Source organism: Drosophila erecta, unplaced genomic scaffold, assembly GCF_003286155.1.
Source record: "Drosophila erecta strain 14021-0224.00,06,07 unplaced genomic scaffold, DereRS2 tig00000246-arrow-arrow-pilon, whole genome shotgun sequence".
Lineage (NCBI taxonomy): Eukaryota > Metazoa > Arthropoda > Insecta > Diptera > Drosophilidae > Drosophila > Drosophila erecta.
The window spans coordinates 1,154,522-1,177,065 of record NW_020825214.1 but is presented as its reverse complement, the minus strand read 5'-3'; the positions used below and the strand labels follow the sequence as shown (position 1 = coordinate 1,177,065).

At 39.8% G+C, this 22,544-nt stretch overlaps 1 protein-coding gene across 1 annotated transcript in view; it reads right to left on the bottom strand.

The window, feature by feature from the left end:
• LOC26526371 (lachesin) overlaps positions 1–22,544 on the bottom strand; it is a 182,502-nt gene that overhangs the window by 87,893 nt on the left and 72,065 nt on the right. The window contains exons 4-5 of the mRNA XM_015157306.2: positions 4,631–4,816; positions 3,924–4,119 (exon numbers count right to left, since the gene is read on the bottom strand). Of these exons, the coding sequence (XP_015012792.2) occupies positions 3,924–4,119; positions 4,631–4,816 (382 nt within the window). The remainder of the gene's footprint in view (positions 1–3,923; positions 4,120–4,630; positions 4,817–22,544) is intronic.

Below are 22,544 nucleotides of genomic sequence, written 5' to 3'. Positions count from 1 at the left end.
CTCCACAAAAATTTCGTTTTTTCTCTGTCCTTCTAAACTTCCGCTTTTCCTTCTTAATTTTTTCCTTTAGTGAATTTTTGCTTATAAAATCTTTCGGTTCAGTTATAGTTTCGTCGCTGCACGCTCAATTTTTGTACATGTTAATAATGAGCCTAGATGATTTAATAGTTTGGCAAATATCTCCCTTCCCCTTTTTTGCTCTTTATTCAATGCTTTATAAAAAGTGTTACAGTGATCGGATTTAGTTCAAATATGCGCCGTTTTGTTCGATAATCTGTTTCCATCTAGACGGCAACTTCATAATACCTCCCTCGTAGAAGCCCCCCTCCTTATTTGCGAAGAACTCGGACAGCCACTTTTCACAAGCCTCTTTTGAGTTCAACTTTACACCACCAAGGGCATTCGCCATGGACAGGAACAGGTGGTAATCACTTGGCGCTATGTCCGGGCTATATGGTGGATGCGATAAAACCTCCCATCCGAGCTCCCGAAGCTTCTGACGAGTCATCAACGAAGTGTGTGGTCTGGCGTTGTCCTGGTGGAACACTACACCCTTCCTGTTGGCCAATTCTGGACGCTTCTGGTCGATCGCCTGCTTCAAGCGGTCCAGTTGTTCGCAGTCGATGGTAGAATTAAGCGTCTGGCCCTATGGGAGCAGCTCATAGTGGATGATTCCCTTCCAATCCCACCAAACACACAGCAAAACCTTCCTGGCCGTCCCGGCTTGGCCACTGTTTGGGACGATTCACCGGCCTTCGACCACGACCGTTTTCGCTTGATATTGTCGTATGTGATCCATTTTTCGTCGCCAGTCACCATCCGCTTCAAGAATGGGTCGAGTTCGTTCCGTTTCAGCAGCATATCGCAGGCGTTGATTCGGTCCAGAAGGTTTTTTTGCGTCAAATCATGCGGCACCCAAACATCAAGCTTTTTTTCGTATCCAGCCTTCTGCAGATGGTTTAAAATGGTTTGCTGACTAACTCCCATCTCCTGGACGATGTCACGAGATGCCACATGCCGGTCTAACTCGATGTATTCCATGATTTGATCGGTATTTGTCGTCACAGGTCTTCCGTCGGCTGGCTTATCCATGGTGTCGTTTTCACCGGCTCTGAATCGTCGAAACCATTCCTCCGCGGTTCCAAGTGATAGAGTACCATCCCCCAAAACACCATTAATCTCACGGAACGTTTCTCTAGCGGATTTGCCTTTAACGAAGGAAAACTTTAAAATAGCGCGAATTTCGGCGTTAGTGAACTCCATGCTTACACGTCTATAACTGTTGAACGCAATATCCAAACTAATCATGCATAGCGTCGTTTTGTAGGTTATGTCAAGACCTTTCAAATTATGTATAGTATTGTATGTATTGTATTGTATTCAAAAGACAAAAAGGCGGATATTTGCCAAACTAATATTATAATGATATAGCTAGCTATCATGGCACTTATGCATATGAAGCATGTGGCCTCCTGTGTGCAGCTAGCTATCTTATGACCGGTTTGTCCGCACTTGAGACAGCAGTCGCTGAGATTTGCAGGGCTCTTGCATCGCACCACAAAGTGGCCGAAGTCCAGGCACTTGAAGCACCTAGGTCTAGATTCGCTCTATTTGACTCTGCAGACCGTCCATTCCACCTTTCCCTTGGCCAGGACCGCTTGCGCCTCGCTACACGGCAGGCCTACTGTTGCCGTTTGGGTATCCCTGCCGTTGGGTAACACTGCTTTCACTGCTTTCTTCATCAGCGATGCACTTCTGTCGCCATCCCTGTTGAGCTCGAACAATAGGTTGCCGCTCGCTGTGCAGCGAACCTTGTGTCTTTCGCAGCTCCTCCAGTTGACCGTCCCTTCGCCTCGTGACCAAAGCCAAGACGTCGCTGTAGGTCTTGCCTTTCGCTTCCACTATCACTGCGTCGGGTCTCCGCGACAAGCGTGTTTTCTTCGTCGCCTCTTTCGTCCATGTTTCTGGCTTGCCACTGCTCTGGATTTCAGCTTGCTGTGCCGTGGTTTGCTCTGCTGTCTTCGCCTGCCGCTTTAGAGGGCTCGCTCTCTTCTCCCTCGGCTTCTTCCTCTGTGGTACTTGGTCTGCCCTTGGGTTGCTAGTGTACTGCTTCGTGGCATTCGAGGGGTAGGGAACGTCCGTTTGTGCGATGCTGTCTCTTTTTGGGCTGGGGCTGGTCTGCTGCAGTTTGTCCACGGCTTTCGCTTTTTTACCCCCGCACTTGGGGCATCCGGTAGGGCAATTGTTGTTGCGTTGCCTCGTTTGTTCTCCATTTCCAGCTCCCTGCTGGCGTCCTACTGGAGAGCCTTCATATTGGCGAACATCGCTTTCATCTGGACGTTAATGTGACGCACCTGATTGACGTTGGTCAGGATTATAAGCTGGTCCAGGGGCACACAGGACCTGCCTATCGGCCTTCGTCCTTTTTGGGGGTGTTTTTCGGCTCGAGCCGGAGGGGCTGCCCGGGGTCCGAGCCCGCTTTTGCGTGTCCTGCCTATCTACCGTCTATCAAGGTTGGACCCGCCAGGTTGGACCCGCCTGTAGTGGAGCAGGTGTCCTTGGCAAGATCGGCGAACGCAAGATTTTCCTGCTAGGAAAGCCCCCGCCTTGTCCATTCCTTCTTTTAGTTCGCTTGTTGCTTTCACTGTCGAGGCGGCCAAGCTCACCACCACTTCGCCAGGTTTGTTTAGAATGGGATTTGGGGACTCCAGAATCCCTGTCCCTGCCGTGGAGTTGTCTACGGGTGGATTTCCAACTAATTTGTTGCCATCTGGAGTAGTAATGTTATTAATCGACATTACTTAAAGAAGCATTTTATACGAACTACCAGGTTTGTTTTGCAGTTTATACCTACTGCCAGGTTTAGCTTACTGCCGGCCATTGTGGCACAGACGCAGACCACGCAGCCGCTCATTTAGGTCAGACGCTCCGTGAATTTCAGTGTGAGGGTGTGAAATGGGCAAGGGTTCTTCACCGGTGGAAATTATACCGCTCCAGCTCGGTCGCCAGTGCCCTTGAATTAGGTGTACCGCGTGAGCGGTGGAGTTGGTCTGCTCCTTGACCTCTAACACCTAAAATTACTAGCCCGAGCTAGTTTGTGCTATTTTCCGTATATCGGTCCTTTTCCAACACTGGGTAATCAACTGGCTTAGTGATCAGCTAGCGTGACATTGGATCTCACGTTGCACAAAAAGAAAGGGGATGTAAGAGAAAAGAGAAGGGAATGCTCCGAATAATTCTCTCACCCTGGCCTATCTCATGGCCTTGGAGATCGGAGCCGGCGGAGGTCTATGGAACTCCGGAGATCTTGTCCTCAACGGGTAAGTGCTCTGGACGGTGTCGCTGATATAGGCCGCAACCCCTGGCGCATCCCCGCTGGCTCGGCGCGGAAATTTTTGAGTTTTTCCGGGAGCACCAACGTGATTCACATTCATTTCGTCTTCAAACATTTCCCGCCTATGTGTATGTGTATGTGCATGTGTAGTGGTATGTGGATGTGTATGTGTATATGTACAAGTATATGTGTATTACTCTTTAATTTTACTCTAATGAAAGGGTATATAAGTTTCGGCTCGTCGAAACTAGCCGTCATTATTTTTTATAAACATCAAATCGAAATACAATATTTTAATAAATTCGATTTCAATATAGATCTGAGAATAATTGGTGTAGATATCATATACAACAAATTGTGTCATGATAGCTTGGAGTGCTCGAGTTACCAGAGAAATCGCTTAGATATGAATCTGTGTATACGTCCTACGTATATCAATATAATTTTTACACCGGATTCTCTAATTAAATTCTGTGGGAACCAGAATATTTCTTTTTAAATTAAAATACAATGCAACAAGTATGTAATAGTCGACGCATTCTACTGGAGCAATTCTTCTTGCTTTTCACATGGATCTTAGCATATTAACCTGTTTTATCTCTGCTTTCCGTGCGTAGAATTATTTCCTTTCCTTCCTCACGCCGCCACAAAACTTTAGGTCTTGGAACGCCTGTTACACTGCATATAAGTGCAATACTCCCACCCTCTTGACAGACACCTTCCTCTGGATTATGTTCTGGATGGTTTAAAATATCAGGAGGTACAACAACATCTAAATATCCAGACTGCAAAACAAAGATAATGAAAGGCATTAGATAAATTAAAATGTTTAATAATTAATTTTTAAAGTTTAATTTTTGGAACCACGAGTGTGTGCGAAGGCGATTACCATATATAGACGGTAAATAAAAATTTGCTTTTATCATTCGATTACACCCCAATCAAACGGCAAAAAAAAAACTAAAAAAAAAAAAAAGAAAATAGAAAAGAATAGAAAGAAGAAGAACTATGAAAGCCAACATTTAGAAAATTGGAGCTATAAGAAGGCAGTGGGAGTAAATTACAAATTGTATGACCATTTGTTTGATCACAATGATTTGTTAGCAAGACTTTTTCAATACCCGACATTGGGGAACTTCAGGTCAGCATATGAATCAAAAACCATTTTATATAAAAAATTAATAATAAATATTTTGAATACAAAAAAATAATTGAATTTGAATGTGTCTTTGAGAGGTGATTTTATTTGCTTGAATACTGTTTTTGTTACGTTTTATAATGGTTTGATGCACTTACAAGGCTCTTCATAGGATCTGTATTTACTTGGCACATATAACTCCCGGAATCGTTTATCTGTACACGAGATATATGGAGTTTCCAGGTATTGTGGCCGTTATGTGTTACAGATAATCGTGGATTTAATGAGACCATGTGGGTGTGTATACCAAGTATGGCCTTTGAATCAGATTTGATCCATGCAACCTGAAATTATTACAAGAAATGAAAGACACATAATTTATTTGTTTGTATACTCTTGTAAAGGGTATTTTAGTTCTGATTTTAGTATCTAATGCAGCGATGTAAAAGTTAACAACCAATACCCTAGTAACTAAGTAGATCCATATAGAATGCTGACGCGCCTAAATAAAGTTCAGCGCTCTGCGCCAAGAACGACCAGCAGCGGATGTCTGGCACTCCGTATCCGGGGTACCGCATTGCGCTGCAGAAATGCTATAGCGTGATGCATTGGAGCTAGGGCTTATTCGTAATTTTCCATTCCTCTGTATTCAGTCTTAAGCGAGCCCTTTAGAAATAAAGAACAAGCAACTCCGGCAACTTGCAGTAAAATCATTTAATATAATATATATTGTTCACACTGAGCTAGAAGGTCAGTGCCCAGCAAAGGGGGCACAGTCACGCCCTCCATCATAATCTACGTAAGAATACTCCATCCTAGAAAACTCCAGGAACACGGGACTAATCATCTGCGTACGCTCTATCTGCCGAGGCCATCCACTAAGAGTATCCCGGGACAATAGGAATTACATAATTTACATGTTTGTTTCTAATGCAAGCAGTAAATATACCCAACTATACCCAATATACCCAACTGATCGGATCGCATCGTAAAAACATTTCCTACAGTTTCCACGGAATATTATGTTATACGGAAAATTATATAAGCAAAATTAGTTGTATCATTGTTGTTTTTTTAAATGTTCAAAATCAAGAATCGGATCGCATCGTAAAAACATTTCCTATAGTTTCCACGGAATGTTATGTTATACGGAAAATGATATAAGCAAAATTAGTTGTATCATTGTTGTTTTTTTAAATGTTCAAAATCAAGAAATATTTTAATCTATTTAATAGCTTTAGTAGGACCGATCAGAAACGATATAGTTACTCAGCTAGTGGGAGTGCTAGGGAGAAATTTTATAATTTTCAAATAAAAAAAACCATACATTTTTAAAATTTTGGTCGTCACAGCTTTTTGCAGTGGGCGTAAAAGCGCGTGTGCTCAAAATGGCAAGACAATTAGGAAAAGTCTGGACTGATATTTAATATACTTTTCCGGGTCAGCAAAGCTGAGAAATTATGATACATACTTTTCAATTAATATAGCATACCATTTTACCACAGACACTAGAATAATAAGATGCGTAAAGGTCATATATTGGTTTTCACTATGCAGCCACTTTTTTTGGTGGCTCTCCCCGCACGAGTTACCAAACCTTTCCTAGGCTAGGTGTAGTTTGTAGATTTCCGGTTAGCTCAAAAGGTCCCAAGTCACAGTATGGATGCCAGCCAATGTTTTCCCAAAAGTCAGATTAATAACAAGCCAAAGCCGAAGTGTTTTTGGTTGTGTCCAAAATGGAACTAACTCTTTCTTTATTTTAGAAATTAAAGCTAAGCTACAAAATGTTTACAAGATTTGTGTTTCGTTCTCAACATGTACCCAATAAAGTGTTGATGCGGCAGTTCTAGTTTTGCTTATGAGAACTGTCGCAACTGACATCCTGTCAAAGTGCTTGGTCGGCATTTGCAACATAGTAGCACATTCCATTGTTTATGTGAGCAATGAACTCTGTCTCGGCGGCTTGGCGGGTGGTACCGAATCGTATATACTCTGTAATGCGGTATCGGTAACTCCTCCCCCCCTGGAATGAAGTGACGGCCACATGGATGGGATGGCCGGCACGTAGTTTAACGGAATTTCCACCGGGGTAATAAAGGTGCTTCTTCTTTTAAACATCAGGGTCAGTATTGTGCAAATTGTCAAAAATGCAAACAGTAAATAGATTGTGAAGAGATGGTTGGTTGTTGAGGTCTTCATAACGATGATGTCATCTCGGCTTGATAAAGATTGTAGATGGAGTTTGTACAGGTTTATGTCTTCAAAAGTGTTGTTAATATTCATCTGCTTAAACGACTTTACGGAGAGTTCCGTTTCTTGGTCGAACTCCATTGTTGTATCATCATAAGTTAATCCGTTGATTTTGATCGTACAATTGTTATATGTTAAAATTACTGACCCGTTGACGGAAAAGGGTTCCTGGCATGAGGATGTGACGTTGGTGTGTACTGTGTTAAAAATAAAGATGTGCCGCTGTTCCACTTCTTTGATGATTTCTTGTTGACCGACGTCCATGACGTCGCATGTTGCCGTTTGGTTATTGAATATGCCTTTGAGGCAGTGGGTCTGAGCTAAATTTGTTTGTGCATTCTCACATATATATGTCTCATGTATTTTTGGACATTTTTCTTCTAGACATAAGGTTTGATTATTTGCGTTGTGTAGAATATAATTGGGTACAATTAAGAACTTTGTTTTGTTCCATGGTAAAGGAACAATGTGTGTAAGTGAATACGTTTGTGTGTAAAATATAGGTATCTTAACATTGAATATAATGTACGCATTATTAATATAGGTTTCTAAAGCTAACAATCTATATAGATGTTCGTCAGATTTTACTATTACATTTTGATTTGATATGAACTCATTTATTGATTTAATTTCCTTTTCAGATAGAATAAATTTGGGAATAATATTTAGTTTAGTCAGTAACATGCTTTCTGCTATGTTGTTTATATGGTTTTTGTAAAATATCTATATTGAAATTAATTCTTGTAATGTATTGGAGCAAATGTATTTCCTTATGTTCATCATTTAGTGTTTTATATATATTGTTATTATAATTTTTTATAAAATCATTAATAATTGTTTGTTCTTTGTTAATATGATTTGTTATGTTCTCAAATCTTATGATTGCTTCCTTATTAAATATTGTTTGTTTATTCATTTGTTCAGTAATTTGATTTTCGTTTTCTTTAACAGTGTAAAACTTATTGTCAATAGATTGGGCGTCTTTTGCGTCCATATTTCCCGTAACGACTTTAATAATGCTACCAAGACCGTTAATTAAACCTCTTTTTTCTCTATTTTTTGGTAATAGAGCATTTATTTTTATTTTTAGTTGCTCTACTTTAGCTCTCAAACCGTCTATGATTTCATTTGAAAATGTTACTTGCTCTAGGCTATTGACTGCTGTTTCAAAATTCCTAGTGTTTTCTAGAAGGCTTTTCGTATCAATTTTATGCAGTAAGTGTTTATAAGATTGAATGACCCTTGCGTCTCCTAGGTCTATTTTTGCGATTTTGTCATGTTCCTCCAGTGTTTGAATTTTTATAAGTTGTGCATTTATGCAGCAAAATCTGTAAAATATGACTGAGATTACTATTTGGTTCTTTTTTTAATTTTAGATTTGTGTATCTTTTGGTTTTTGTGTGAAATAAAGGTTAGGCCTTTATCCTCTCTAACTGTGTGTTTTGAAAATCGAGGTGTTAGCTTATTTCTCCAATTTTCTTTCCTGAACACTGTATTACCCTGCTCGAGAGCTATTGGTGAGTTTCTACTTTCGTTGCTTTTAGCAATTCTTTCTTTCATTTTATTCTCAATACTTTCTTTTAATTCGGGGTAGATAACACTACGAAATTCGTTAAGCTTTTGGAGATAATCATGTTCATTATTTGGGCTAACCTCCTGATTAAATAGATGGGTTCTACCGTGGAATATTTCGAATGGGCTGTAATTCGTCGCCGAGTGAATGGAGTTATTATAAGTTGTTAGAGTTTCGAAGTGAAGAGTTTCGAAGTGTTCGCACGAAAGTTTTTCTGTCTTTCTTTTGTTTAAGATTATTCTGTAAATCTCCGTTAGGGACGAATGAAGTCGTTCCACTGGAGAGTTACTCGACGATTGTTGGAACGAAGTGAAGTGTACTATAATGTTGTATTGTGCGCAAAAATCTTTAAAGAGCTTATTAGAAAATTCTGAACCTTGATCGCAAATGAGTTTCTTTGGAATACCAAAAGTCGACAGAAAATTTCTCATTGACTTGACTATGTTCAGACTGTCCCTGGTTGGAATTGTATAGCCTGAAGCGAATTTTGAAAATTTGTCAATGATACTTAAAATAGTTTTTCCGTTAATGGTATAAATGTCGATGTGTATAATTTGCATAGGGTGTGATGGGGTTTCAGTTTCTAAAAATTCTAGTCTTTGTGGCTGTCGATCGTATTTGAGTTTCTGACAGACGTCACAATCATTAATTATATGGGTCACTTTGGTTTTTAGTAAAGGAAAATATATCGATCTTCTCAAGTGAGCTACTGTTTCATCAATTCCCCTATGGTTGCTTGCCAGATGGTATTTACGAATTTCTAATTCCTGCTCGTTCGGGTCGGTTATATCCCTTAATAAGATATTGCATCTAATAACCTTATATAATTCGGTAGGTAGAAAGTATTCTCTTAAGGCTTCTTCTATGATTTTAAATATTTCGTCTGATGCGAAAATGGCACAAGTTTTGTTGGGTTTTAAAATTTGTTTTAAGATATAGGCCATACTTTTTTTTGTCGTAATTTGTTTCTGAAATCGTTCTTCTCAATTTATTTTTGAAAGGCATAGAAGTCAGTTTCTCTGACTGTGTTGCGATTTTAAAAACGATTTGTAAGTTAAATTCATTTAATGGTTTATTGGAAATAAAAATTGTGTCAGGAGTAACACTGTTTGTGGGGGAAAGCACGGAGTTAGTATTGACTTCCCCAGTTACACGGCTAAGAGCGTCTGCCACTACGTTTCGAGATCCTTTTTTGTAAATCACCTCGTAGTCGTATTCTAATAATTGCAGTTTCCATCGAACCAGTTTTGAGTTTGGTTCTTTGAAATTCATTAGCCAAGTGAGTGGTCTATGGTCCGTAACTATTTTGAATTTTTGTCCGTATAAATAGGGGCGAAAATGTTTTATGGACCAGATTATGGCTAACATTTCTTTTTCTACCGTGGAATAATTTGTTTCTGTATCGGATAGCGTTCTGCTAGCGAAAGATACAGGTTTGTCCTGATTAAGAGTGCCTTGGGACAGGACTGCCCCGATGGCGAAATTACTAGCGTCTGTGGTAAGTATAAAAGGTTTGTTAAAATCCGGATATTGGAGGATTGGGTCGTTACAAAGCAGTGTTTTCCAAGTTTCAAATGCCTTACTGAATTCCTCATCAATTTTGACCGTGTTTTTGCCTTTTAATTGTTGTGTCAGTGGTTTTGTGATTGCTGCGAAATCTTTTATAAACTTTCTGTAGTAGCCAAGTAATCCAAGAAAGGACTTAATTTGTTTTCTAGTTTTTGGTATTGGAAAAGCTTTGATAGCAATTAGCTTTTTAGGATTGGGTTTTATGCCCGAACTAGTAACTACGTGGCCCAAGTATTTAATTTCCTTCCTGAAAAACTCGGATTTTTCAGGTTGAAGCTTCAGATTTGCTCTACTTAATCTGTCGAATACTAACTTTAGGTCATTAACATGCTCTTGGAGTGATGATGAAAAGACTATAATGTCATCGAGATATATTAGACAACAGTTACCGTTAAGGTCTGCTAAAATGTTGTCCATCACTCTTTGAAACGTCGCCGGGGCATTAGTGAGGCCGAAAGGCATTCTCACGAATTCGAAATGCCCTTCAATTGCCGAAAAGGCTGTTTTGCTAATATCTTTCGGGTCCATTTCCACCTGGTGATATCCGCTAGCCAGGTCTAGAGCTGTGAAATATTTGGCTCTACCAATTCTGTCTAGAACGTCATTGATATTTGGCATAGGATATTTGTCCTTTACGGTTTTTTCGTTCAACATCCTGTAGTCTATCACTAATCTCCATTTTTTGTTACCTGTCAGGTTTCTTTGATACAAGAAAAATGGGTGCACCCCAGGGGGAGTGGCTATGTCTAATAATGTCTTGTTCCAAAAGATTGGCGATTTGTCTTTGTATCTCTTGTCTCTCTACAGGGCTGTAACGGAATGGCTTTGAATGTAATGGAATTTCATCAGTAGTCTGTATTTTATGTTTAACAAGATTAGTGAACGTTAAGTTATCTCCCTCTTTGTGAAAAAGTTTCGGGAATTTCTTGCAGAGGTCCTTTAATGCTGTAAACTCTTCAGCGTTTAAATGATCTGTCCTTAATTTATTAATAATGTTCGTTTTGTCTTTTGGCATATTGTTACTGCTTTCTGATATAGCATTTATCTCGATAAAATCGTTCCCGGTATATTTCTCGACTTGTAGTTTTGAATCTACGCACAATTTCTGTTTATTTTGTGATACGTTGACTACTTCCATAAAACTCGAGTTGTTGCTAGCTAGGTATAGTCCTCCTGATATGAGAAGATCGTCAGAAATTTTTGTTGTTTCGTACCAGAATTCACCGTTATCGATACTAACGGGTAACTTAACTATATTTTTAGATATTTCGTCTATAACGTGCAGTTCTGAGGTTGTGTTGTCCTCTGTGTGTGTAGTTTAATATTGAAACGTAGAGTTTCTAGAGTTGCCCTTGGAATATTAACTACTGCATCTAATTCTTGTAAAATGTCCATACCGATTAGTCCGTCGAAGAATGGGTGGAATTTAAATAAGATGAATTGATAACGTGTGTTATCGGAAAATTCTTTAAATACGGTTACTATTGTCTTTTGGTAAACTTTATGCACGTTAAGTGCGGTTTTAATTGAAATTGGGTCTGTTAAGTTGATTTGGTCTGGGTAAGATATCAATTCTGGGTTAATAAATGACATGGTCGCCCCTGTATCTATTAGAAATTTTAAAGGGTATCCAGATTTTAGGTGGATAACAATGTAGGGTAGGGGGGACCCGGGCTTTTTCTTAACTAAGTATCCTGTCTGTCTCTCGAGGCACTTGGTGGAAAATTTGAGACTTCGTCTATATTGTGAAGTTGAGGGTTGTGTTCAAATTCATTTGCGGTTTGTTCCAAATTATGAATGGACCCCTTGTTTTTGTAGGAGTTTGGATTTTCGAATCTGTTTTTGTAAGAGTTTGGATTTTCGAACCTGTTTCTATAGGAATTTGGATTTTCGAACCCCTTTCGTTCGTAAGAACGATTAGTTTGGTGATCTCTTGGCATTATTGCCGGTACGTTATTCTTCCTACGTGGAGAATTGTCTCTCTCGTTCGATGGGTATTGTCTATAGTCCCTCTTTCTTCCAAAATCTCTAGTTTCGTAATTAGACCTTTGATACCCTTGATATGGTCTTGGGTATCTACCACGAAAGTCAGTTTGTTTTCTGTACTCTATTTGCCTAGTTTCTTGCTTCCTTTTATTTTCTTGGAAGTAAATTTCCCTTTCTTTCATGACCCATTGGAATGCTTCTTGGAGATTGGTAGGTTTCATGGACCTTACTGCTGGGCCTAGTGGGCCTCTAATGCCCGTTAAGAAAATATTTAAACAAGTGTCTGAGAAAAATTCCTTCTTTGATCTGATTAGTATTGGTTCGTGTAGTAAAGTATCAATTAGTTTGAAGAAAGCTGACCTAAGTTCGCAAATCCTTTTAAACAAAGTTTGTATTGGAAGTTGAGAGTGAGCAAGGCCATGTAGTTCGGACATAAGGGTTTGTTCGTCTCGTTTGTCGGAACAGAACAAAATTAATGCATCCTTAATTTCGTCCCAATTAAGACCGGCTCCAGCTGCATGAATCGCATCATCAGCTTTACCCTCAATTTTCTGTCTAATTGCTCTTAAGAGAGTGCGTCCGTACGGTGTTTTATCTGTTTCCCTGATTGTCATAAGAATTTCTTCCACATTATTAATGAAATCGCTAAGCTTATTAGGATTGCCGTCATAAGGCGGTAGAAAACGAATTGGGTCCGGAATTTTAAGAGACGAATACATGTCTGCTTGGTTTACTGATACCGCGGCTTGGTTAGATACTGAGGAGCTCTGTGTCGAATTCATTGACGATGGAGAAGGTAAACCTAACACTGGCTCGAGTTGATGTTCTTCAGTTTCTTCCGAAATATCGGTTAGGCTGACGGCAGTTCTGAGTCTGGTCCTAGTACCTGGGAGGATTTTTTTTTACTTTAGACATTAAGGAGGAAATTTTTTTTTGCTAACTGTTAACTGTCTAATTGAAAGAGAACGGTCTTAGTTAAGCGAGAAAAATTTCTTTTAATATATCAAATACTGAATATAAAATTTAACGCTGTTACAGAAGTAATATTGTTTTTTTTTTTTTTATAAAATACTGATTTTAAAATTTCAAATTTTGCTTGAAGCAAAATACTATTTGAGCACACAAACCTTATTATTTTTTTTTTTTTTTTTTTTTTTTTTTTACTTAAAAAGATATGGTGTGTAGTGTAGTGTAGTGTAGTGTAGTGTTCAATGTATGTATGTGTGGACTTCTTTCGTTGATTTATGTGAGTTTAATATCTGTAATTAGTAGTGACAACATTATTGTTTCCTAAAAAAATTTTTTTTAATAGTTATGTTTCGGTTGTTTTATAAGAATGAGAAGTGTTGAGGAACATTAAACAAAGATAGGGCATGTATGCATGTTTGTTACTGTTGTATTTATATTTATTATTTTATTATTATTTTTTTTTTTTTTTTTTTATGAATCTGCATCAAATTATGCTTCAGTGACCAATTCGAATCAGTTCCCGTAGCGTCCAGCATGTCAAGTCTTGACTAGCTTCAATGACCTATTCCACGATGAACTGTTTCGCGTCCAGCACTAGATGTGATTCACATTTGTCATTTATTTTGTATACTTTCTCTTTCTTTTTTGTTTTCTACATGACTTTTATTATAATTTTCTTTCCCTTTTTTTTTTTTTTGTTGTATTTGCCTCGTTGGCTCTCAGTTAGCTGCATTATGTTGTGTCGTATGACGTAGCTGGCAATTGTACATGTTCGAACAAACTGGTTGAGACAACCGTCACAACAGCCTCATCGTATGCTTCAGTGACCTCTTCAAACCGATTCGCGTCGTGCCAGCGTGTCGAAACGTTGCTTGACTTCTAACAGCGAACCGATTTGCGTCCAGCATGTCGATGCAACTGCTACAGTGGTTGTGTACCAACCGTTGGTGTCATCGCTGTTCGCATGCTACACCGAACACGTTGTTGAGGCTCGAAAACCACGTCGAACTTGTTGTTCGGTAGCAACAAGCTCCCAGCGATGTGTGGGCGTATGGCCTGACACCAAGTTGGCATGAACTGTACTTATTATATTTTTTTTTACTTTTTTTTTTTTTTTTTTTACACTTATGTATATTTGCCTGCATTTTGCATTTATCTTTTCGTTGTGGAATTATTTGTGCGACATTTACGTTGATTTATTTATTAATTATATTTTATACGGGGCATTAGGGCATTTGTAAAAGCTTGAGTCTATAGATTTTTTTTTTTTTATTCTTCTCATTCTTAAAACACTTTCACATCACTTCACATCACTTAGTAATTACTTACAATACTATGGTTATGAGGATGTTCATCCTTGGGGTTGTAGGTTCCGAAAGCCGACTGCGCCAGTTACCAAACCTTTCCTAGGCTAGGTGTAGTTTGTAGATTTCCGGTTAGCTCAAAAGGTCCCAAGTCACAGTATGGATGCCAGCCAATGTTTTCCCAAAAGTCAGATTAATAACAAGCCAAAGCCGAAGTGTTTTTGGTTGTGTCCAAAATGGAACTAACTCTTTCTTTATTTTAGAAATTAAAGCTAAGCTACAAAATGTTTACAAGATTTGTGTTTCGTTCTCAACATGTACCCAATAAAGTGTGGATGCGGCAGTTCTAGTTTTGCTTATGAGAACTGTCGCAACTGACATCCTGTCAAAGTGCTTGGTCGGCATTTGCAACATAGTAGCACATTCCATTGTTTATGTGAGCAATGAACTCTGTCTCGGCGGCTTGGCGGGTGGTACCGAATCGTATATACTCTGTAATGCGGTATCGGTAACTCACGCGTAAAGTTCACTTGCTTGTGTGAGTGAAAGCAGTAAGCAAAAAAGTGTGCATGTGTGCGTAGTTCTGGTAGAAGACGATTTTCAGTTCGAAATCAATTTTGATCTAAGAAACGAATTTGACTATTGTTTTGGTCAATTTCGTTGTAATATGATCTAATAAAATATTAATAAAATTGATGCCGTGCCTATTATTTTTTTTAACAAGTTATTTTAATATTCGTTAGATAAAATCGCCGCTCGAATTAGCTAGCGTTTACAAATGAACTTTACATATAAACTTAAAATTGTTTATTACTACCTTATTATTAAACTTTGTTCCGTACGCCCTCCCATTAAAACCGTCACACATAGAACAGCTAAAAAGGTATGATTGTAGAAGTTAAAATTAGGAGTTAGGTTCAGTTTGAGACGTACGCTTAAGTAGGATTTCGGTCGGTAGGATTTTCATATCTTTTATCAAAGATTCTCTACTAATTTAAAAAGGATAATACTTAGCGAAAACAGTGAAAATAAGATAAGATATCCACAAAAGAAGTAAGTGCGGTGCACAAAGCAATTAAACCTAAAAATCCAATTCGGTCAATAAGCATTCTCTTTGTGAGTGAATACAAGAAAACATAAAGATGACAAACCTAGTTACATACAAACTTTCTGAAAACCACGTAAAGTAGTTCTTTACCAAATTAAGAAGATTCCTGATTATGGTGGAAATTCAAAAAGGTTCAGTAATTACATTACTGAAGTTGAATACTTATTTATACGGACCATTATAGCCTGTAAATCAAAATTTCCATATTGCTCACTGTTGAGCTATTAGGCTTTTTTATTAGCTATTTTTTACGAAAGGAAAACACTATTTATCTATTTATTTTGAACAAATAGATAAATTTAAGTCGAAGTTAACATTACAAATAGTTTAATGCAAATTCATGAGAAAAGAACCAGAATTCTAAGGTCACATTGTAACCACCACAAACCTAACCCCAAAAAGCTAAGTGCCATAATTAATTTTCCAACACCAAAAACTTTGAACCAAATAAAATCATTCCTAGGACTGTGTGGATTAAATCGAAAATTCATACCAAACTTCGCTTACAACGTAAACACACAAAAATTAAAAAAGTTTGCTACGAGTATGATAAAAGACAATTCATACGTAGAAGCATATACAAAATATATCTCCTTTCTATGTATCTAATAAGGTATACAAATGCCTTAGTCTAACAATTTTCTCTTGGATAGTACGTGGCAGCGAAGGAGTACCAGCGATCCGATTGCGCCTGTGTGACCAGGTGTGGCTGATCGAACAGGGTATTGGGAAGTTTAAGTTCCCTTCCTTGCACTATGAAGGCCGGACTGAACCCCTGTTGTGTTCGAAATGCTCGAGCTTATACCTAACCTAAGTTTGGACCGCCACTCATCCAAAGTGTTCAAGTACATTCAAGTACAAGGCTAGCATCGTTTTTATGGTCCTGTTTGCCCTTTCTGTTGCGGCGTGTAGGGGCCGTGTGTTGAAGCTCAATTTCAAGGTTCTTACAGGACGTTTTAAAAGACCTGCTAGTGAACCCGTTGTTAAATACGTTTTGGGTTACCAAAGCGACTCAAAATCCTGTCTCGAAAGGATCGCTCAAGATGGGATGTTGCCTTCCGAAGCGGGAACAGTTCTACCCACTTAGCGAACGCATCCAAAAATGCCAATGGCACAGTATTTCCATGGTTCATATTCCATTTCAACGGTTCTGTGACTTGGCGTGTGAACATTCGACCGGCGGTTTTAAGTTGGCTTGTATTTTTGATAATTTGGACACCGTCGTACATACTTAGTAACCTCCCGGAAGAGACCTGGCCAGTAAGGCTCGTTTGGTGGTTTTCCTTGACCAAAGATGTCCGGTGATCATGGCATTCCTGTAAAGCCCGTTGGCGGTACTCCTGGCCAACACACAGTTTCCACGGGACTTGATCCTCGTCCTGGGGACTTGATTTCCTTCGTTAATTTCCTTCGTTACAGATGTCCTCCTTCGACTCGATAGTCGGGGAATTTCTATGGTTCTTGGGTTGCTCGAAGTGTCATCTCGCAGATCCACTTGTATTGGAAGGATTCCACTTCGGCTTATTGCACGGTATCTAAAGGTTGACGTGAAAGGGAGTCCAAAACCACGTTGAATTTCCCTCGTTGATGATGAAAGTCGAACTGTTACTGTTGAACCCCGAGCCCCCACTTGCGATCCGTCCGGTGGAGTTGTCAATAGAATTTAACCATTTTAACACGCCAGATGGTCAGTCACGACTTCAAACCGATACCCTTCAAAGTAACATCGCATTTTCCGGATAGCCCATACGAACGCGAGGCATTCGGCTACCAAATAGTATTCTTCGGCCCGCGTTAAACGCCGGCGTATGCTATGAACTCGTTCTAAATCGTCGATGGAGCAGTAGTGCTCCTAACCCGTGATCGCTAGCATCGGTTTACAGAAAAAAATTCTGAGTGAAGTCCGGGCACGCGAGTACTGGGGCTTCAGTAAGTCGTGTCTTCAGTGTTTTGAAAGCTAACTCTTGTTCCGTGTCCCAACTTCATTGCTTGCCTTGGCAGAGGAGTGTGGATATGGGTTGAACGATGACTGCGAAATTCGGGACAAGCCAGCGATACCACTCCGCCTTCGAGGCAGCATCGTAGTTCACGAACATTCGTAGGCGGCTGTAGCTCACGAATCGCGGCGATGAATCTGTGATTCACTTATCACGTGCCCTAAATATTTCAGCCTCCGTTGGAAAAAACTACATTTGTCCCGGATGAGTTTCAGATTGGCTTGCCTAAAGACTTGGCGAAGATGATGACGATCGTGTCATTTAAATACTCGAGTGCCGAGGTTTCCATATCCGCACTTATAACACTATCGAGAGCTCTTTGGAACTTCGCCGCGGCCGAATATAATTCAAATGGCATCACCTTCCAATGAAATAGGCCTATTCCCGATACGGTGAAAGCGGTTTATTCGCGACTGGCGGGTGCAACCGAGATCTGCCAGTATCCACTCTTAAGTTAGAGCGTTGAGATAAGCCGCGTGTTTCGCAAACGTTCCTGTATATGATGAATTAGGCATCGAATAATGGGTAGGCATCGGGTACTGATCACACGTTTAATTGTCGCACATGCGGATATCACACGTCTTCTTACCGACCAGCGCTATGGGTGCTCTTAGACGGTTCGATCCACCTATCACGCAATAGTTCGTCAACCTGTTGATTATAACTGCTTGCATTGCCGGGTTTTTCGGGTAATATCGGTGATTGATGGGTTTGTCATCCCGCATAACGATGTGGTGTTCCGCCGCGGTATTAGATGCGCACTCTAGAATGCCGAATTTATCTAGTTCGGTCTGAAGAAAAGCACTTATTTCTGGGGCAGCTGCCACGTCCGGGGTGGTGTTGATAATGGCCAGCAATGGCGATTGATCGAGCCCAGGCTCGTGCACGCCCTTAAGAACTGGATCCCGAATCTGTCCCTTCTGGTAGATTGCGATAGAGCTGGTCCCGGACAAGCGTTCTGCTGTTGGGCCGCCTCTTTTCCTCGGGACAAAGCTGAAGTCCAACTAGTTTGGGCCTTGCTTGCTGTTGTGGCTTCGTGGCGGTTTCGCGTCCATCTAGTGTAGTATCGTTTCGAGCTTACTGTGTCTTCGTTACTTCGTAATATTTCAGGGGGAGCAGCCACTCGCTTGTCGTTCGGTGCCAAGTCCTTCGCTGAAACATCCATGGTATCCTCGTCGCTTCGTAAGATTCCAAGGGGAGCAGCCACGTACTCTTCGTTCGGTGACCTCGCTGAAACCTCTATTGCTTTCTCGTCGCTTCCCAGGTGGTTGGGTAATCCATTCTTCTGGTCCAGTTGCAATAGTTCTCCTTCGCAGCTGGTGGTGGCCTTAATGCCACAAAGGAAACCCATCCTTATCAGGAGATGGTCCAGTATAGCAGGCATCACTAGCAGGAACAGCTTTACCTGTTAGTAACCCAGGTGAATGGTTACTACCAGGCCTCGCGTAAGATCACGATGGGATCCATCGGCCAATCGGATCCGTGTGCAAATCTCTCGCCAATCTCTTCTGCAACCGATCTCAGCTGCTCTAATGAATCTCCGCGTGGCCTCGGTATCCAGGGTGGCCTTAAATGGTTTTTCATTGATGCGGACCAGTGCCTGGAGCCGGCCCTGCTCTAACTTTAAAACTTGACTTACTGGCTTGGAGAATCGCTCGGGGCTCGAGGCCCGTAGCCGTTTTCCGATCTCCGACAGCATTCTATGGTGCGAAGGCCACGTCTGCCGCAGTCCCAGCAGAAGAACACTCGAGGCTGTCGGCACTCCCATTAAAAATGGCCGTTTTATCCACAGTTTCCGCATGCGTTAGGCATCTTAATCGGGATTTCTGATTCACGCACGATGGTTCAATGTTGTGTTTTACATGGTTGGGGTATGTCCGCGGCCAGAACCCCTCGCGCTTTCGAATACTTAGCTGGTTCAATCTCCTCGGCTCCTTATTATCTCAAAATTTACCACAAGTTGTGTCAGTTCCGTGAGCGTTCGAAAATCCTGACGCCGAGTGTACAGTTGGTACTCTGCCAATTTTCGTACAGGCGCTCAAGTTCTTGGGCGATGTACTATCCCGCCCGTTGCATGAGTATGCGGAGATCAATCAAATAGAACTTAAACTTGAAAACTCAAACAAAAATTAATTTTTGTTGGGTTTCGTTGTGGTTGCTTTGGTAATTTTCCTTACGACCCGATCGTGGCTTGCGTATTGGCTTCGGCGGGAGACTTTGCTATTCTTCTAATTAATTCGAACGTTTTGGATGGCCACATAGGGCTAACTTAAATCTATCACTTGCTTAAATTACTACTTAAGTCTACTGCGTTACTATGCTTAACAAAATATTTACAGGGGTTCTCCGTGAACTATGAAAGATAATAATATGTAAAGGATAATGATAAGGAAAAATTTCATTCTTCATATTATAATACTTAAATTATTACTTAAATCTACTGCGTTACTATGCTTAACAAAATATTTACAGGGGTTCATCGTGAACAATGAAAGTTAGTAATATGTAAGGGATGATAAATAAAGAAAATGTGATTCTTCACAGTAGTTTCTAAGATCAAGGCGTTCTAACGGACATGCGGATTAAGAATATATATTATATGTATACATTATATGGTCGGTAATGATTCCTGCCTGTTACATACTTTTTGACGAATCTAGTATACTGTTTTACTCTATAAGTAACAGGTATAAACAGCCTTGTCAATAAACAACGTACTTTTGGGCTTAAGAATGCCACTAGCATTTTCCAAAGGGTCACCGACGATGTCAAAGATATGCTACGAGTATGTCGATGACGTTATAATATTCTCCCAAACAAAAGAAGACCATGTTAAGGACGAGAATCGGGTTTTAACAAAACTGTTAGAGGCAGGCATGAGAGTATTCCAAGAAAAATCAAAGTTCTTCAAAAAAAGTGTTGAGTACTTGGGGTTCATAGTGGCAGAAGGCGAGCTATGAATTCAGATATATTCTGGGGTTAACAAGCTACTATAGGTGCTTTATAAAAGACTTCACAGCAATCGAAAGGCCTTTAACGTGTATTCTAAAGGGAGAATATAGAAAAACAAGCAAATATCATTCAATGAAAATTTACATCGACATGACCAAGGAACAGAGAGAAGCGGTCGACGTGCTGAATGAAATCTTTGACGATCTATCAAGATGGCTGCCAGATCAGCATGATATATCACGCTAGAAAGTGAAAAAAAATTCTGCAAAGAGCGAGAATGGGGCACTAAAAACCACAGGAACTATTTGTACAGAGTCTTTACTCTTGCCAAAACATAAAAGTTTCAGAAGACAAACAAGAATCTGATTTAGTAACCATACACAGCGAACAGTCGCTAACGTACACAATGGACACAACGGACAACCGGGTAAACTGTTTCAAGAATCAAATAATAATTGAAGAAGGAAACTGCTTCTCGGTAGACACATTTATCTTGCTTACATGCAAGGTGAGACACATAATAAAAATTGCTAACCACATAAAATCTCTTAATGCATGTAAAGATGTAGTCAATGCCGAGGTTGTAAATACATTTTAGCATTTACCCAACACCAACTAGTCAAATTGTTGTCTGCCACTTCCTTCAAGCATACAAAAAGCTTTGTACAAGATATAACAGATACAACCGAGCAAAGGGAATACAAGGGGAAAGGAATCTATTCGATATCCCCATTTCCAACGCCCCGTCTCTACATAGCATAGTAAAGTAGAATGGTTTCATAGCACCCTGCCAGGTACTTGAAACTAGAAGCCAACTTAAACGATACTACTGAATTAATTCTTTTGGCAACCAACAAATATAACTATTCAATTTGCTCAGTAACCACCGAAAAAGCAATAGTCTTAGCAAAAAAATCCCATAGGCCCAAGAAAATACCCTTGAAAACGTAAAAGGTTTTAGTGAAAAGATGTTCCTAGAAACAAAGAAACAAACGTCTAGGAAACAAGCTCTCACCAATATGTTTTTTTGAAAGGATTGAAGCAGACCTGGGGACCACGGTCTTAAAAAGGGAAGGGCAAGGACAATCTACGCTAACCATCATCACAAGATTACTGACCCCTTTTTCTATTCTTTTTATATTTTTCTAGGTAAGGAAATTTTATCTTAGTTTTTTTACTTACGACTGTTAGGACGGAGCCGACGGTAAAACTTAATGAATACACGAACGCGAACTACATCCCGATAGAAGACAACGAAATTGTCATATGGGAGTCTTACGCATTAGGTACTCTAAGAACATGATGACTTACGAGGACTACGCTGACCAGGCAGGAACAATGACAAAAACATTTACGGACAGGACACCAGTTATAACGACACCATTACGCATATTCGCAGGCTGGTAGACAGCTTAAAAATCCAGCATAGGACTGCTAGGAGTATTAGCTTAATCGGGACAGCACTAAAAGTTATTTCCTATACTCACAACCTTAACAAATAAAAGCAAATAAAATTCAATCCAGAACAGCTAATGAGAACGGAAAATTGACGAACAGAACTTAATATCAAATTTCAGAAACGTCTGAAAGAGTTACAGCTGTTACGAATCAAAAATCAAATCCAAAAATTCGAAACAGACAAAAAAATTTTAGAAATTATTCTGGCAAGAATAGAAATTTAATTACGGACCTAGAAAACATTTTAAAAGGCTGATCCCTCGTGCTTACGCCAATTTCGTGTGCCTGTTCCAGTCATCCCTAAACGGAAGAGGGGATCCAAAGGGAGTTATCTTTTTCTTTAGGGACCGCTGGCCACACTTTTCTTTTTCACTTTTTTTCTGTTGCTTCGGCTTCGAGCTTTCTTCTTGTGATAGCACTTTTCAGTGTATATTGTATATTGGCGCGAAATGAATGAAAAGCAATTATTGAAGAGAACTACGCAACTATCTCGACACTCTGTCTTTTTCCTACTGGGCAGTTACATTGCGAATTAATCGGTCCCAGCAGCTTAGTTGGGAGTCAAACGCTACAGCTGATGGTCCTTCGGGGCCGGATCTTCCACTAATAGTTTTCGACAGCTAAGTACATACACATATTCGACGTCAATTTCCTAGTGTAATCCGTTTGCCGACCGCTACATTGTCATTGACATCCATTGTCATTTCCTCCACGTATTATATACATACATATATATTCCCAACTCCCGCAACACAAGTAATTTTGGTTATGTGCAGATCTACACATAACATAAAAATATACAATTATTAGTTGGTTCCTAAATTCCAATTGGGCAAATCTGCACTTAATATACATAAACATTTATTTTTTTGGTTCCCAATTCCAATTATGAAAATGCACCCGTAA